This window comes from Ambystoma mexicanum, chromosome 10 (assembly GCF_040938575.1).
Source record: "Ambystoma mexicanum isolate Mex_15411 chromosome 10, UKY_AmexF1_1, whole genome shotgun sequence".
Classification (NCBI taxonomy): Eukaryota; Metazoa; Chordata; class Amphibia; order Caudata; family Ambystomatidae; genus Ambystoma; species Ambystoma mexicanum.
In genome coordinates this window covers 693,216,373-693,233,867 of record NC_090932.1, presented here as the reverse complement: position 1 = coordinate 693,233,867, position 17,495 = coordinate 693,216,373, and the positions used below count along the sequence as shown (strand labels likewise).

General features: G+C 47.8%; 1 protein-coding gene across 6 annotated transcripts in view; it reads right to left on the bottom strand.

Moving 5' to 3' along the window:
• TRIP12 (thyroid hormone receptor interactor 12) overlaps window positions 1-17,495 on the bottom strand; it is a 2,051,777-nt gene that overhangs the window by 663,400 nt on the left and 1,370,882 nt on the right. For all 6 annotated transcript variants that reach the window (XM_069618297.1, XM_069618300.1, XM_069618299.1 and 3 more), the window contains one exon: window positions 5,384-5,575. In XM_069618297.1, the coding sequence (XP_069474398.1) occupies window positions 5,384-5,575 (192 nt within the window). The remainder of the gene's footprint in view (window positions 1-5,383; window positions 5,576-17,495) is intronic.

Here is a 17,495-nt window from a genome sequence, read left to right as displayed (position 1 = left end):
GTGCTATGCCCTTCTTTCCTGAAACCTGCACCTCCTGGACAGGAACATTGGCTAACTTCTAAGACTCAACCATCGGGTTTTTATAAATGTGGAATGTGTAATTTTTGCAAATATACGTTATCACCAATGAAAACATTCAAATGTCATGGCAACTTGGAAATTAAGATTAAGGATTTTATTAATTGCCGATCAAAATTTGTGATATATGCAATACAATGTGTTTGTCAAAAAGTGTATATCGGGAGCACTATAAGGGAAGTTCGCTTCCGTATTCGGGAACACCTTAACAGCTTAAACAGTCAAGATATTAGACTACCGTTGGCTTCCCACTGGCAGGAACATCACCAAATGGACGATGTAAAAGATATCAGATATGTTGGACTACAGCAGATTCCACCCCATCCAAGAGGAGGTGACAGAGTTGAAGCTACGCCAACAGGAAGCAAAAATGATTTGCAAACTTCGATGTGTATCACTTGGTCTAAATAAGGATCATGACTTAAATGTCTTTTTATAAACTTATGAACAGTAAGAAATAATGATGCAGGGTTTTAGTCTACTTACAGGTTGTCCACACTAATTAATACACTTCAAGGTTTGACAAAATATTGGTAACATTACATGATAACTTATGTAACAAGTCTGTGTAAGTCAGTAAAATTTGGGATATTCCGGAATTATTTAACCATGTGCAAATATATTCTTAATACCTTTGAATATATAACTATTCGAGTTTTCTTGCCTGCATTTCGGCTGAAAAATCATGTAAGAAGTCCGTGAAACGAAGCACTATTTCAAATGATTTCCTTTTCCTGTTAGGTTTAGTTGCTTAGCAACCATAGTCAGATGACCCCATAGATGGAGCATGTGACCGTCACATGATCAGAACCAGCAACCAGGGCACCATGGCAACGACTCGAACCCGTCGATGATTCATTCACTGCCCGAAGGCGTCAGACATCAGTCAGTACATTGCAGCCAAGCCGGTGAGTTTGAATAACGTAGACACGTTAGAAATATCCTCAAACTAACTGAATACCATTAGAGTAGCTAAATCAACACGCACACCATAAACAAACTCACCTCTCTCGTTGCAGAACGCGGCAAGAAAACGTATAGCAGGCGAACGCAAACTATTTCTCGCTTCAAAACTTTGCTCACATTTTCAGGTAAAAAGTATGGCATTCTAAAAGTTACTTATATTTTAAAACAAATTAATTTGGTCTAATGTGACTCCCAGCACTAAGATACTCACTTGCACTTTCAGGAAATCTGACCGCTGCTAAAATAGCAACGTTTCATCACCAATAAATCTTTGTTAATGATGTCAGCGGAAAATACACGGCCTCAGCACCCGAAAAGACTTTCACATTAGGTGAGATATTGGGGGGAAAGACTTGGCCCCGAGTTTCTCCTATGTTAAGTCACGGCACTTGTTACATGATTTTCTGTCGAAGCAGAATAATTACTAATATTGCCTGTACACCAAATAAACAGCAATAAGTTTCATAGAAAAGTTGCAATCTTCTTCAAGTGAAAACCTTTTGATTAAGTTTTTAAATCATTGGTTTATTTTTGAAAATAGTAATGTCATTATAATTATACTAATGCTCTTTTGTCTTTTTGTCTTTTGTCTCCCTGACTTTATCATTTGCTCTCCTTTGGGATATTATTTGACCTCTTCGTTGTATATGTTCCCTCCCTTGACTACCTCTGGAAATTAGGATTTATCTACTTAAGTTATACGTTGGATTAATTGTTTGTAATTTAGACGCCCTGAAGACGACCTAGGAAGGTTGAAACACGTGTTGGCGTAATGTGTTTTTGGTATAATAGGCTCAATGTGTTTTTGGCATTATATGTTCTAATGCGTAAAGTACTCTGGAATATTAAGGTGCACTTAGCAATGAACAATTGATATTGCCAGATTGATGTAACGTGTTCTAAGTGATTTGTTTATCTATTGATATTAAAACCTGGAGCCCTACTTATCAACACTTACCAGGTGTGTCTCTAATCAATGAATATATTTCACAAATTGAACAAATCCACCTATCTAATGCCACAAGAGTGTGACAAATGCAAGATCAAGCGCAGTCTGTGAGGCTAGCAACTTTTTAAGTTACATGTTTTTCAAGGTGACAGTGGAAAATCACCAGTCTAACCACACGGCTGCAGCTGTTCCTATTTTTTACCTATTTTTGACTTATCTTAGCGCGATTTGTGAATATCTCAAGGTTGCGCATCCACACATTTTCTTGGGCCACCTTTTCCACACTACTCACTTACTTGCTATATTAAAAGGTGGGTTACCAAATACCAAGCAGATCAGTCTTGTGTAGTCCTCACCAGTTGGACTGCACCAATTCTTACCAAACACTCATTCTTATTGGGAAACCAATTAGTCCCCAGGAATATCAGTACTGACCGACCATGTATCTCAGAATTTCTCGTATTGCTACAATTGCACACATCACGATACAGTGAATTTAGGATACTTGGTATCCTTATATCTTCTTGTAAAATGGCTTTTTGGTTACTTTATTATATGCCTAAGATACGTTGGTGGCAGCAGTGCTATTTTGTAATGCTTTTAAAACATTTTACTAGTGCACTTTTGCTTTTATAGAAAGTGGCTGTCTGGCACCCTAATATGGCCGTGCCGCAAGGAATCTCTTTGTTCTTTGGCATATTGCTCTTTGGACTTGCTCCTTCCTTTTCATGTCAGGAAATGCCTTTCATGGAATGCCCTTTTCTGGGGAAACCGTTGGCTTTCATGTGCTAAGCGCAGTTTGGGTGTGTGGCCAAAGGTGGGAGGCTGGGACCGTCTAGTCGCAATCCACATTCCTGGTGCCTGAATGTCTGTTGCTGGGAAGAGTTTGTGGCAAGTGGCTATCCAAGATTGGATAGCCACTGCCTGTTTGAACGGTGCAATTCCTTACAATGGTAGGCTTGGGCATGATCCCAAAGAAATCTTTGATAAAAGGAGGGCTCATGCAGCTATTCGACAGATCGTTGGAGCCAAGACTTCTACAAAGAAGTGCAGTTCGCTGACGATCAGTGGCATTGTGTCAAAGATTTGTGTACTTAGAGAATGTGTCTTGGATGCGAGGTGGCTTGTTGGCATATCAGACTTTCATTTATAGCGTCGTCACCGTAGATTTTACAAATGAAACAGGCGAGTTATGCAATGATGATTTAGGCAGAAGGGCTACCTTACCCAGGGTTTAAAGAGCATGAGTGGCCTTGCCTCACCCTTTTCTTTCAGAAAGGCTCCTCGTGACATCCCAACCTCTTAGACAAGGGAGCATGCTCGTGGTCCTACCATGGCGCAATTAGGCATGGATCCTCACTGATGCAGAGTCTGAGGCCTCAGTCCCCTGATCCAGCCAGGCCACCAGTGTCCTGTGTCAGTCTTTCAAAGTTTTATTTCAAAAGGAGTGGCATATGGAGGAGTGGAGATCATAGTGTGGATATAAATCAGGAGGATCGCTCTGGGGCAACACACTTGTCTTGGAAGCAAGACAAGTGCAACACAGATTTGAATCCTGGCCCAGCGCTCAAGAGGCTGGCCTCTAGCATTAAGTGCTATATAAAGGCTCAATCAAATTTGTTTTTAATTAGAAACAATAAACACTCCCGATGTTGGTCTTCAAGACAGTCTTCTTGAGGTAACAAGTAGAACAGGCCTTGAAAATACTGGATTTAGTCTTGGATTGTGGGGGGAAAAGAAACAACTCGACAGGGCTCAAACCCTGTGCCAGTATGGGAGGACCAAATGGGTGAAGCACTTCCAGAACCCAACAAAGTACTTAACTTGGGCTTCCCAACGGTGTGAAAAGCAAATTTGCAGTATCGTTGAGTGAAAGTAGGGACCTAGAAGAGGTCTCTCAACACTTGAACGTGCAGCAGGAATCTAAAAATGGCCTCTAGGGATGGAACTATGGGAGGCACTGCCTATTGGCTAAGGTGTAAGTGATTCGCCAACAACACTAAGAACACTGAAGTGACTGCAGTTTCTTTCATTTTCTTCAGGAAACTGCTTTAATATTACAGAGGATTCCCAGGCTGACTACAGGAATATTGAAACAGCATGTGAAACTATGAACAATTTAATACTGGAGAAGAATGTTTTTTGAAGACCTGCTGGGGAAACGAGATCTCTTGCAGTGCTGCTACTTCCATTTATCATTGCTAACTGGGGACGGTTCTTCAGTTCCACATTCCGTGCCCAGCGACTTCAAATGGGTCAGTCGTCATCATTGTGGACAAAGGTGAAATGTTTTGTTGCCCACTCACAAACTGCCTTGATCGAATGGCATGACCTGCAGTTCTACGTGTTGTGCTGTTCTCAGAGGTAATACAGGTAGATCCTGTGAGGATCGGAGGTGGAGATCATACGCCCACAGTCAGCGGAGGGTTTAAAACCAGAGGCCTTAGACTGATTCACCATGGCGCAAAATTAGTAGAAATAACTTCAAGTGAAGCAGTGTTCCTGAAGCCAGTTGACTGTGCAGAAAAAAAACAAAGGTTCCAGGGCACAGGAGCCTCAGTATATACTAGCTGAGACATTGTGCATGGCGCAGGGCACTTAAAAGGCATTGCAGAGCCATGCTCTGCCCCTTGGTGGCGGAAAGGTTTGCTGAAGAGCAGCCATGCTGGGAGATGAATACAAAAAATTAGGTATCTGTGCGAGTACAGAATCCATCAGAAATGTTACATTTCAAAGGTCAAAAGAACTCCTATTTAAAAAAAAAAGTAATGTTATGTAATGAACCACTTCTTACTTTTTAGCAGATTGGAAGTATTACATAAAGTGCCTCATTAACTGAGGCTTCACTTCTTTAGAAGTGGATACCATGTCCGTTATTTAATTTACATTGCAATACAAATAAACAGACTTCAACCTGCTGCAACCCAAAGTTGCAGAGTGGAAGTTTTCTTTGACACAGACACAATACCAGGACACACAAGAATGCATTAGTGCACAGGAGTGGGCATTTAAAATGTGTATACATCATTTGAAGTTACATTTATATTTCTTGTGGGAGGGTTCCTATGTTGTGCTCTTTCATGCAGAACACGTTCATATCTCAGAGGTCCTACGATCCTTCCAGTCTTTCACAGTGCTTTCTGTAGAAAAAAGCAGGCTGTATTTTGTTTATTTAATGTACTTGGATACCAATGATAGTAGAAATGATGCCAACAAAATTGCTAAACAAATAAACTGGATGCTAAAAATGAACCATCCAACTAGCAACATCTGTAACATACATTCTAAAAACAAATGCATGCCATGTCAATGAAGTCACATGTCTATGTATTTTCAGAAGTAAATAATTTTCATTTAATACATTCATTATTGTAATGTATAGCAACTTACTGGGGATGAAAAGAACACATGCAGAAATCTCTTCAATCTGATATCCCTGCATACTGCATCTTTTTCACTTTTTGACGTCAGATAAATAAGAAGTTGTTTGACAAACCCACTATGTTGGATTTCAAAAGAAGATACGTCAGACTCAGAGACTATACTTCGGATTTCTTCAAGGCACTCCACTCGTCCATCCACCTAAAAAAGAAATGTTAAGATGAGGAAACAATGGGAGATTGCAATCCTCTGAAACCTGAGACTTTCAGTCATAACTTCACATTTCAGACGGATCAGGCATGCCTGGTGAATTTATAAAAAAGTATAACAATGCTGAATCTATTTTGTATAGGTGTCTAATTATCAAATTACCAGAAGAGCACCCATGAAAAGGTGGGAAGACATGATAACTTCTGCTTTTCTGGTATGTATCTCTAACTTCAGAGATTTTCCTTTGGCTAATTTTGCTTGTTAAATCTGGCTGCAGGGCAGAAACTCTAATTTCTCTCGAATCCATGGGATTGGAATCGGAGACTATATAACTTTTCAAAATGATTCCAAAGTTGTTCTGCTCTGGGTTTCTCACTATTCTATTATGTGCTTTAAACAACCAGAGCTTCAACTATTTCCAGAAGGTTACAAACATTTGTTGGAATAGTTCCTCTCTACACGAGAGAAAGGTTTTACAGAAATCTCGTACTGTGGGCTTTGGAAGGGATCAACCGGTTAGTGGTACGATCATTATCCCTTACACAAACCAGTCTCTTTCAATGGTAGAAAGGTTGAGTAGTCAAGTCTTCACTCCCAAGAGGGATGAGGGGGTGACAAAGTCCAATTGAGAAACACACACATAATAAAACAATCACCAGTATATTACTGAAAATAAAATCAAAGTTCATGCATAAAAGATATCCTACATTACAGGTAGAAATAAAAACAGTGTGGTGAGGACTTCAGAATGACCAAGCAGGGAAAAAGTTCCTTACATGTAACTGGTCTCCAGCATGGGTGTGGCATGGATTCACATGGTCATGAATATTCCCCGTCGTCTGGCTCGGAATGCTCGGTAAAGAAAAAAAATAGTTTCATTTCTGAACTGTCTTTCTTTTAACAACCAATCACTGGTCTCTGGGTCATACGGCCCCCAACCAATGACTGCCCTCTACCTAAACCCTTCCTCTGGCACCCATCTTCAGATTTGGTAGCACATAAAAAGGCAGGACCACCAAGAGAAGAGGGGTAGGCGGGAGGGTTCGCATGTGAATCCAGTTCCATGTGTTAATAACCCTGCAAAAATATCGTATTAAGGCATGGAACCTGCGGGGGACACCCCTGCAACCCCTGTAATATTTCAAAAGGAGCAGGGGACACCCCTGTTCCCAAAAAACCCTAATATTATCCCCACTAAAAATATCGTCTATGGCCGTTCCCGATGACCATATATACAGAAATATTTTTGGTGGGGATAATATTACCTGATACTGTGAAACCATGCCAGACCCATGCTGGAGAACAACAGTTACAGGTAAGTAACTTGTTCCTTCTCCAGCATGGGGTCTGGCATGGATTCACATGCTCATGAATAAAGATACATAGCAGTACACACATACACAACCACAGGAGGTGGCAAAGGCTCAACATAAGCATCTCTTACCTCCTCAACAGGCTCACCTTCAAGCGAACAGGTTGCGCAGCACTGCTTGGCCGACTCTGGACTCCTCTCTGGAATCCCTGTCCATGTAGTAGAACCTCACGAAGGCGTGTGTCGACCTCCACATGTGTCGACCTCCACATAGCTGGCAGATGTCCAGCAGAGGCACACCAGACAGGAATGCTGTAGTTGCAGCGATCGCTCTGGTCAAATGGGCTCTCGGACAGCCAGTCAACGGTCTGTTTGCCAACCGGTGACAATGGGTGATGCAGCCGGAGAGCCACCTGGAAATGGAAGCCTTGCCCTTCCCACGATTCACAGGGCCAAAGTTCACAAAAAGTTGCGGCGTCTTCTGGAAACTCTTTGTGCGGTCCACATAAAACTTCAGCGTTCTAGCCACATCCAGCGAGTGAAAAGTTCTCTCAGCCGGTGATGAAGGTGTCGGAAAAAAGACAGGTAAAACCAAGGGCTTGTTTAGATGAAAGTCCGAAGGCACCTCAGGCATGAAGGAGGGATGCGTCTGTAGCACTACCCTGGTATCGTGGAATGTCAAGTGAGATGGTTTACATGAGGGCCTGGATCTCTCCCACTCGTGCGGACGTGCTGGCCACAAGAAAATATGTTTGCCACGATAAAATGTTCAGCAGCGCCGAATGCATAGGCTCGAACGGGGAACCCATGAGCCTAGTCAGCACCACATTGAGTTCCCACGCCAGGGCTGGAGCCTTCACCGGCAGGAAGAAATGGAACAGTCCTTTGACAACTCCTTAATCAGACGGTGACACCATACCGACGACTGTCCGGGAGATCTGGTGTAGCGGGAGATATCCGCCAGATGAACCTTGCTGGAGGCATGGGCCAGTCCTGCTTTGGCCAACAGCAGCAAATACGGCACCAACTGTGGAGCTTTGACTCGTAGAGGGTCGATCTTCTCTGCATGGTACCAAATGGTGAACCTCATCCATTTATGTCTGCTGCAGGAGCCAGGCATTCATGTTCAGCAATCCTGGGTCATGGTGCAGAATTGCGCCTCCTTCCCTGGCGAGAAGATCTGCGACCACTGGAAGCTTGTCTGGAGTGGACACTGACATGCCGAGAAGTCCAGATACCATATCTGTCTTGGCCACTCCGGTGCGATGAGGATCATCCTGCACCGGGACCGTTTGAGATGATTGACTAGTCGAAGAAGCAATGGCAGCCGAGGGAACGCCTACAGAACATGCCTTCCCAGGGGAATGAGAATGCGTCCCCCCATTCTCCCAGAATGGGGAAACCTGCTGGCGAACCTCCGGCACTTGGTGTTCGTCGCCATCGCAAACAGATCGATCTGGGGATTGCCCCAACTGCGGAAGAGGAGATCCACTTGATCCTGCCGAAGTTCCCACTCGTGGCAAGAGCACAACTCCCTGCTGAGAGAATCAGTGACTGTGTTCTTCACTCCTGCCAGATGAAACGGGATGTGGAACATCCCCTGGGCTACGGCCCAGTGCCATAGGTCCTGCGCCTCTTTGGAGAGTGCTGGGGATCTGGTGCCGCCTCCCCCCCTGCTTCCCGATTTAAAACATTGCTGTGGTATTGTCTGAAGACCCGCACCACCTTGCCCTTGAAGGACGGAAGGACTTGAGGGCCCAAAACACTGCTTGCAGCTCCGGCATGTTGATGTGCAACGTCTTCTCCTCCGGGAGCCACAGGCCTCTTGCGTGAAGACTTCCGGTGTGGTCGTCCCATCTTTCCAGGGAGGCGTCCGTCGTAACCGTCTCCTGGTGCGTTGGGGTCTGGAAATCCGCGCCTCTGGACAGGTGTGCGCAAACTCCCCACCACTGTATTGCTTGACAGAATCTCTGTCGAGTGAGATCTTGTCCTCGAAGCTTCCCAACACTTGTATCCAACAGGCATCGGGGAACTCCTGTAGTGGACGCATCCGTAGTCTGCACAGCCGAATGAGGTATATGCATGACGACATTAAGCCCAGCAGAGACTTTATGGACCTCATCCTTGCGATCTTCAGTGCCAACGACCGCTGTACCTTTCCCAAGATGGCTGCTATCCTCTCCTCCAATGGAGACGCCAGGCACAAAACTGTGCTGAGTCGGGAACCCAGAAACAGAGCGTCCTGCGATGAAGTCAAGCAGCCTTTGCAAAGTTCACTGAGAAACCCAGATCCGTCAGTAGGCGGACGGTCCTCGCTGTGTGGTCGACAGCGATGTCCCTTGAACTGGCACGAATGAACCAGTCGTCCAAGTAAGGGTGGACGTGGATCCCTTGTAGACGCAGCTGCGCCACCACCGGTGCCAGGCACTTGAAAACCCTTCTGGTCAACTTCAATTCGTAGGGAGGCACCTTGAATTGGTAATGCTGCCCTTGAACCACTAAGTGCAGAAATTCGCAATGCCCCTTGTGAATGGGGATGTGGAAGTAAGCATCCTCCAAGTCCAGCAACGACAGAAAATCCCCTTCTTCCAGCTGTTCAAGCACGTGCTGAAGAGTCACCATCCAGAACTTTTGGGACCTGATGTATTTGTTTAGACAATGCCGCTCTAGGATGGGTCTCCAGCCGCTGGCCCTTTTTACGAGGAAGTAACAAGAGTACACTCCGGAGCCCCGAAGCCTATTTGGGACGAGCTCCATCGCGCCTTTCCTTAGCATGGCCCGCACATCCAGCAGCAGCTGATGGATTTAGCTTTCCTGCCGGGCCACCGGTTGTATTCAGGGACACTTCTGTTTAAATTCCAGGGTGTGTCCATGAGCGAGAGCATCCAGCACCCATCGGTCGGTGGAGATCTTCCACACACTGACGAAGTCTGCCAGCCGGCCTCCCACCGGGATGCACGGGTGGGGACCAGACGCTGCGGCCGGTTCAATCCTGCTTGGGGGCCCTGGCAACAACGAAGTCCTCCTCCAGAATTGGCACATCACCTGTTATTCTCCTGTGCCGAAGAGCGGGAGGGTTGACGGTAAGACGAGGCACCTCCACTGAAACCTTTAGAGGAGCCTTGGGATTTGCCGCCGGAGGTCCGAAAGGACGGCAGTTGATGTTGAAGCGTGCCCAACGCACGAGCCGTCTCCATGTCCGTCTTGATGGCTTGAAGAGAGAGACTCATCTACGGCCTTAACAAATTGTCACAGTCGAAAGGCATGTCCAACACCATCGACTGAACGTCCTGGCGAAAATCAGTGACCCTAAACTAGCCCCGCCTACAAAGGCAAACACTGTTGCCCATTTGGCGGGACCCTGTGTCGGCGACGTCCATGGCCACCGTGATGGCGTGGTCCGACACCACCTCGCCTTCCTGCAGAATCTCCAAAGATTCCGACCTCTTGTCAGGAAGGAAGTCCAGGAGGGGAGTGATCTTGAACCACAGCTCCCGGTCGTAACGTGCCACAATGGCGAGAGCGTTGGCGGCCTTAATGGTCGTTGCCGCGATGTGATAACTAGTCGTCCCATGGCATCCAACTTCATCCCCTCACTGTCCGGGGGGGTAGAGGCTGCCAAAGAGGAGGAGGAGCCCGAAGACGACTTCTTGGCTGCTGCCGATACCACCGATTGCGGCGACGTTGGGTCCGCAAGCACTTGGGTGCAGAGTCCAGCACCCTGTACTTATTCTCATAACAGTCCCTCCTCGCCGGGGCCATGGAAGGGTTCTTCATGAGGGTCAACCCCTCGTCCCAAATGTCTTCAAGGAGTGGGATTGAAAGGACTGTCTTCCTCTTGGCCTTGTGCTGCTGGTATAGGTAACACTCTTCTTCTCCTCAGAAACGAGCTGGAAGAGCTCTGAAGCCCTTGAGATCATGGCATAAAACGAGCCTATCTCGTCAGGCGGCGATCTGGGTGGCGGAGATGGGAGGTCCCCCAGTCTGCCGTCGTCATCCGTACCCGTACCTGTTGTCGCCGTGTCTGGATCCATCTCATCCTTCCAGGGGGTTGGGGGAGGCGGCGAAGGGTGGCAAGGAGGCGGAGGGTTAACTTTCCTCTTCTAGGTCGGTGGTTCCCCCTTTGGCACTGCGGGAGGGGCCACCGGTGCAACAGGCATCCCCGTCTGGATCTCTGAGACTAGGGTATGCAAAACTGGGAGAATGTTCGCCGAGATACCTCCAGGGGGACGCTAAGGCGGGCTGTGGCGATGGAGGCGAAGGTGGAGCCAGTGACTGCAGCGTAGGCTGGTCGCCCACACCCTCAACGCCTTGTTGTTTCTCGTCGGTCTCCTAGTCGTCACCATCGTCAGAATCCTTGCCATAGGGCCTGCTCTCGAAGCACCACTCCTCCTGGATGGTCTGGAGGCAGGTAAGCTCCTCCTCTGAGGAGAAATCCATGCCCTGGAGGACTACCTGGCCCCTGCCCCTTTCTCTGCGACCAGGGAGAACAGTTTTGGTGAAATGACTGGCATCTTCTCCGGTGTCTTCACTATGGGCTGAAAAGTTGACAAAGTTGACTCCCTCCTGGCAGGCAGGGATACACTTGCCTTCGGGGTTGTGTCCTGCGGGTCCTTAGCGAGGGATGCCACCCCCCCCCCCCCCGATGGAAGGTTGGGCCTTCGACGGGTGCACTTCGGCCTTCACTATCTTGGTCGGACAAGTGGCCTTCTCCATAGGGGGAGGGTCAGCACCCCGCTCCCCCTTGGCCTTCTCTGGCGTGCCGGCCTTGGGCTTCTCCTTGAGTTTGCCCAGGTGGACCGGCTTCCTCTTTGATGAAGATCCTGAGCGTTGGCTGGTGATCGAACCCGCTGGTGATGCTGTACTCCCCTGGCTGCCGAGGAGCCCATTGCAACAGCGCTCCTGGTGATAGTGGACTTGCGGTGCTTTGCCTTTTGTTGGGCCCCCCTGGGAGGAGCGCCCTCAAAGGTCTTAGAAGACCGCTCAACTTTCTTGTGAGCAGGGGAGGCATGCTGCTGGGACCCACCCAGAGCAGGAGCGCAGGCCTGTAGCACCTCCTTGAGCCGCCTATGCCGATCCTTCAGCATGTGGGGCACCATCTCCTGACAAAAAGCACAGTCCTCCATGTGTGTTGGGTCCAGGTACAGGCAGTAGAGGCACTTGGAATGCCTGTCGTTCGAGAAGAAATTCCGCAAGCTGCAGTCAGAACAGATCCTGACAAGGGGAGCAGAATCCTTCTACTCCTCTAACATGTCCATGCGGCGTAGGTCTTGAAGAAACTTCTGGAATGCTCCACAAAGAAACTCAACTAATTTTGCCCTTGAGGGTTGCAAAAACCGAAGGGGGTTTTCTGTGCTCCTGCTCTCTATATGATAGAGGAGAGGCACAGAGGACCCCAGCCAAGATTCTCTATATTGGTAAACGTGGCGAGCAATCAAGGCCTAGCTTCTCAGTAGGTGATGCTAAGTACAGTGTAGTCCCCAAGCACCCACAAAAGAATGTCCACACACTGTATTAGTTAAAACACAGTCTTTATATAAATAAAGTTCAAGGTTATATACACAATCACGATAATACACTTTGTGCTCCGACAATTTTAAAATGGTAAATGTATACTGTTCTAGGTGGTACCACAATTACTCCGATTCCAAAAAAGTGCATCAACTGTACTCATTTCAAATAGCATACAAATCAATACAGCAAACCGATAGACCATAGACTTTGGAAGAAAACAAGTTGTTTAGACAATTGGCAGAATACTGGGCCCCTACCACTAGACACAGTTCTGTAGGAAGATTACCCCCACCTGGGCAACCTGTAAATGAAGATGCACTCCAAGCCCAGTCCATATATTGTCTATTATTAAAGGCTTATGTGCTTCTATAGTTCTGCAACCCAAATATACCTTGTGTTGTAGAGTTCTTCGTCGGGGAATCGACGGGCCTTTCTTGAGTGCACTCCCTTCCAGACAGGAGCCACGGGTCGTCGAACTTCCGAGATGAAGGAAGGGTGTACGCTGTTGTTGAGGCAGCAGCTTCGGTCCTTGCGGTGCTCATTAACGAGTGGTCGAAAAGATACTGCAACAGGGGAGGTGTGTGGTGCACCTCGACGACGATGGTTCGTTGCCACAAAGTCAGTGAAGAACTTTAGCCCAGCAAGGGCGTTGGGATGTCGATGTCTGGCGTTGGCTAACGGGGCGTGACCACGGCTGGTTTCCGTAGCTTTGTCAGCATCTCTCAGCTCTTCGTGTGGCGTGAAACCCACCAGCAGATTCTCCTCGGTCGTCGACGGCCTTGACTTTCTCCGGCAGGACGAAAGCTGTCGAAAAGGATGAGGCAAAGGGAGCACTGCAGCTCCGGTCGGTTGTCCGGTGCTTTTCTTGGTTCTCCTCGGCAGTCCCCTTCTCCAGTCTGCAGCCTTTCGTAGGTCTGTCTACCAGGAAGCTTTGGCAAAGAACAAGCTGGTGCACGATGGTCCCTTGTAGCTCGGGAAGAGGTCTCCTAGCCAGGTCCTCTCTTGGATCAGTTCCTTGAAGGTACAGAGCTTTCAGATTAGCGAAGGACAGCGGCAGCAGTTCTTCCAGTGGGCTTCAAAGTTAAGCATGGTCAATGTCAGTTTATACTTCAGCTTCTGAACGATTTCTAGCAGTGAGAGGCCCCCAGATATACTGTTTATCTTCCATTCACTCTGCTGGGTCAAACTCAGGCAACCAACCACTCGGAAGGGCATTCAGGCAGCCAATCAGGCGCACGGGACATTCAGGCCATACTCCATCCAGACACACTCAACACAGAATGTGGATTTAGACAAGCATTCTTCCATTCAGCACTACATACTGCATTCATACCAGTTTCAGCCAGGGCTCTTCTCAGTCACTGTGTCAATCCCCAGATACTAGAAACCCATAACACAATGCGTATTCGTCACACACTCCATTCACCCAGGTCCCACCCCACGGGCGTACACACAACATACAGTCACTGGGAAGGCTCCAGCCAGTCTGGCCTGGACTTCCCCCACAACACCATATATGCAACTTCCACCCAACAGCCAGTCAGGGGGAAGGGACAGAGTCAGGGCTTCCCGGGACTTTGGGAAAAGTAAGGTAACAGGCGATCGAAAGCAAGAGGCCACAGGGGCCATCTTGTTTCCTATCAGGAATCCACTGATTCCAATGATAGGGACTGGGCATCCCAAAATGGAGGACGCTCACGGCACCTGTCAATTCAGCACGGTGCCGCCACCAGCCCGTACCCTGCTCTGTGGGCCACACAGTGTGTGTGGCCCAAAAACAAACTAGGAGAACAGGGTCGTACTATCACCCATGGGTGCCATAAGGGTATCCCAAAAATCCTTTCAACAAACCAAATACAGGAAGAGCCGCACTGCCAGGAGCCCACATCAACTCCTGTACGGAAAACAAGACAGAAGACAAGATAAAAAGCAATAAAGGACAAGGATTCAGAAGCCCTGTCCCTCCGATGCATTTCCAGCATCACAAGGGGCACTGAAGAATCTGAAAAAATGGGCCCCCGTTAATCTGAAGTTAGATCGATGGAGCGCAAGGCTCAATTGACCAAAAATATAGAGTAAACTCTTTCAAAAAGCACAAAACGCAACAAAAGCTCGAGAGCTAAGCACAAGCAGTCCCAAAACTTGAACGTGCGGTAAAAATCTGAAGATGGCTGCCAGAGGAGGGGGTTTAGGTAGAGGGCAGTCATTGACTGGGGGCAGTATGACCCAGAGACCCGTGATTGGTTGTTAGGAGAAAGACAGTTCAGAAATGAAAGTTAAACAGATTTTTTTCTTTATCGAGGATTCCTAGCCCATGGACGGGGAATATTCATGAGCAAGTGAATCCATGCCAGACTACATGCTGGAGAACAATTCAAACGAGTAATTAAATATTCTTAGCAGCTAACAAGTGCCAATACTCCAGTAGTTTAAAATCGTAATAAGAGTGTAGACAGCTAAAAATGAACTAGCAGCCTAATCAAGCTTTGGGCTAATGTTGATGAGGGCTCCAAGCCAGTGGAAATCTAGACCAAGAATGTAACGAGAAGAGTACCATGGATGAAGTTTAAAGGGGTAGATAAGGAATATGTTACTTATCTTTAACTCTGGTTCTCCAGCACTGGTATCTTTCATAGATTCACATGCCAAGAGTAGTTTAAACTTAAACTAAAAACTTTCAGTCACGTTTGTGCTCTATTACAGTCATTTTGGGTCATACTGCCCAGAGCCAAAAGGAACACCTCCCTTAACTCCTCCAATGTTGGCCATCTTCAGATTGTGCACGCGAGTGGCAGTATGAGCCAAAAGACGAGCCATGCGGTTTGGTGGCCGGGTCGCATGTGAATCTATGAAAGATAATGCTGGAGAACCAGAGTTGTAGGCAAGTAACTTATTCCTTCTCCAGGATTGGATCTTTCATAGATTCACATGCTGTGAATAGATTACAAAGCAGTATTATAACAATACATAGGAGTGGAAGCAAGCTCCCAGCATAACTTATCAGTGGAGACTTACTAACCTCATGCAAAAAGGTTCTGTAGAACCAACTGGCCGACTCTAGACTCTTCTGCGGAATCTCTGTCGACAAAGTAGAACCTGTTGAATGTATGCACTGATCTCCAGGTGGCTGCACGGCAGATGTCGGACAGCGGAATTCTAGAGAGGAAAGCAGTGGATGCAGCCACTGCTCTGGCAGAGTGGGCCCGGGGCCTGCCGGGAAGCGGCCTGCTGATGGCAGAATGAGGAGATGCAGGCTGCAATCCATCTTGAAATAGAGGACTTTGAGAGAGCCTTCCCTGGCCCAGAAGGTCCGAATGATACAAACAGTTGACCTGTTGTAATGAATGACTTTTTATGTGCCACATAGTACTAGAGCGCGCGCACTACATCCAGTGTGTGCAGGGTCTGCTCTGCACAAGACAATGTGCCAAACAATATGGGCAAGACCACCCGCTGATTGAGATGGAAGGAGGATGGCACCCTAGGCATAAAGGTCGGGTAAGTACGTAGAATAGCCTTGTGAAACATTAAATAGGGCAGTTTTGAGAAAAACGCCTGGATTTCACCCACTCGCCTGGCCAAAGGTATTGCCACCAAGAACGCGGTTTTCCAGGAAAGATGGTTAATGGATGCTTGGTGCATGGGTTTGAAAGGCGGCTTCATGAGCCTTGCGAGTAGCACATTTAGCTCCCACGCTGGCGCTGGATGAACAGCCCACGCAAGAACACCTTAGCCAGTGAGACCACAGGGATGGCACCCCTGCGGAGCGGTTGTACCTGGAAATCACTGCCAGGTGCACATTAATGGGGGAAAGTGTCAAGCCAGACTGCATCAAGGACAACCGATGAGGCAACAGATCCTCCGGACCGATGGTCCGAGGTCACAGTTGATGGTTCCTGCACCATACTTTAAAACGTTTCCACTTGCTCTTGTAGCACTTGAAGGTGGACGGAGATCTGGCTTGGACTAAGACCTCCTGCCAGTCTTGCGGAAGAGACAGAGGTTTAAACTCTAAGAACACAGAAGCCAGACTGTTATAATGAGTGGGGCTGGGTTGTGGTGCAGTACTGCCCCCTGTTTCCTAGACAGGAACAACTGGTGCAGGTGCACCTTGATCAGCACCGCTGATGAGGGCAAGGAGGTCGGAGTAGCAAAACTGTCTCAGCCACGCAGGGTCCACTAATATCAGTTTGCACTGAGACAGTCTGAAGGTGTGTAGGACTCTAGGCACCAGAGAAATCGGGGTGGGGTGGGGAATGCATACAGAAACGTCCCTGCCCATGGAAACGCAAAGGCGTCTCCCAAGCTCTTCAGATAGGGTAAGCAGCTGGCAAAGGTCTTGCAGCGACTGTTGTCGTAGGTGGCAAACAAGTCGATCCCTGTAGTGCCCACATCTGAAATTGGTGAAGATGGTCCTCGCGCAGTTCCCACTCGTGACAAGAGCGCAACTCCTTGCTGAGTGAGTCCGCAAGATCGTTCTGAATCCCTGGTAGATGAAGGGGAATTAGAAACTGGTTGTGCTGTACAGCCAAATACCACAGGGCTTGGGCCTCCCTGGAAAGCTGTGGGGACCCTGTTCTTTGTTTGCGGACATAAAACATTGATGCTGCGTCGTCGGTGTAAAGCCGTACCACCTTTCCCCTTACTAGGGGGAGTAAAGACTTCAGGGCTCAAAATAAAGAAAAGAAAAAAAAAGAAATCTCCTGTAGCTCCAGCAGGTTGATGTACTGGCTATTTTCCTCCTGCAACCAAAGGCCTCTGGTAAGTTGGTCCTGGCATTGGGCGCACCAGCCGACCAGTGAAGCATCCATCGTGACAGTGGCCTGATGGTTCGGCAGCTTGAAGGGGGGCGCCTTGCACCAGATGTTTCCTCACTTACCACAAGCAAAGTCTCTGCCTGAAAACCAGTGTGAGCAATGCAGTCGTCCCAGGACGGCGAGGCTTGGATCCAGCAGGCATCCAGGAATTCCTGCACCAGCCTAATGTCTAACAGGCAGTTGGTGATCATCTGGATGCAGGACGACATCCCCAGAAGGGACTACTTGTTGCGGTCTGGCGTGACCTGGGCGCCGTTGATACCGCGCA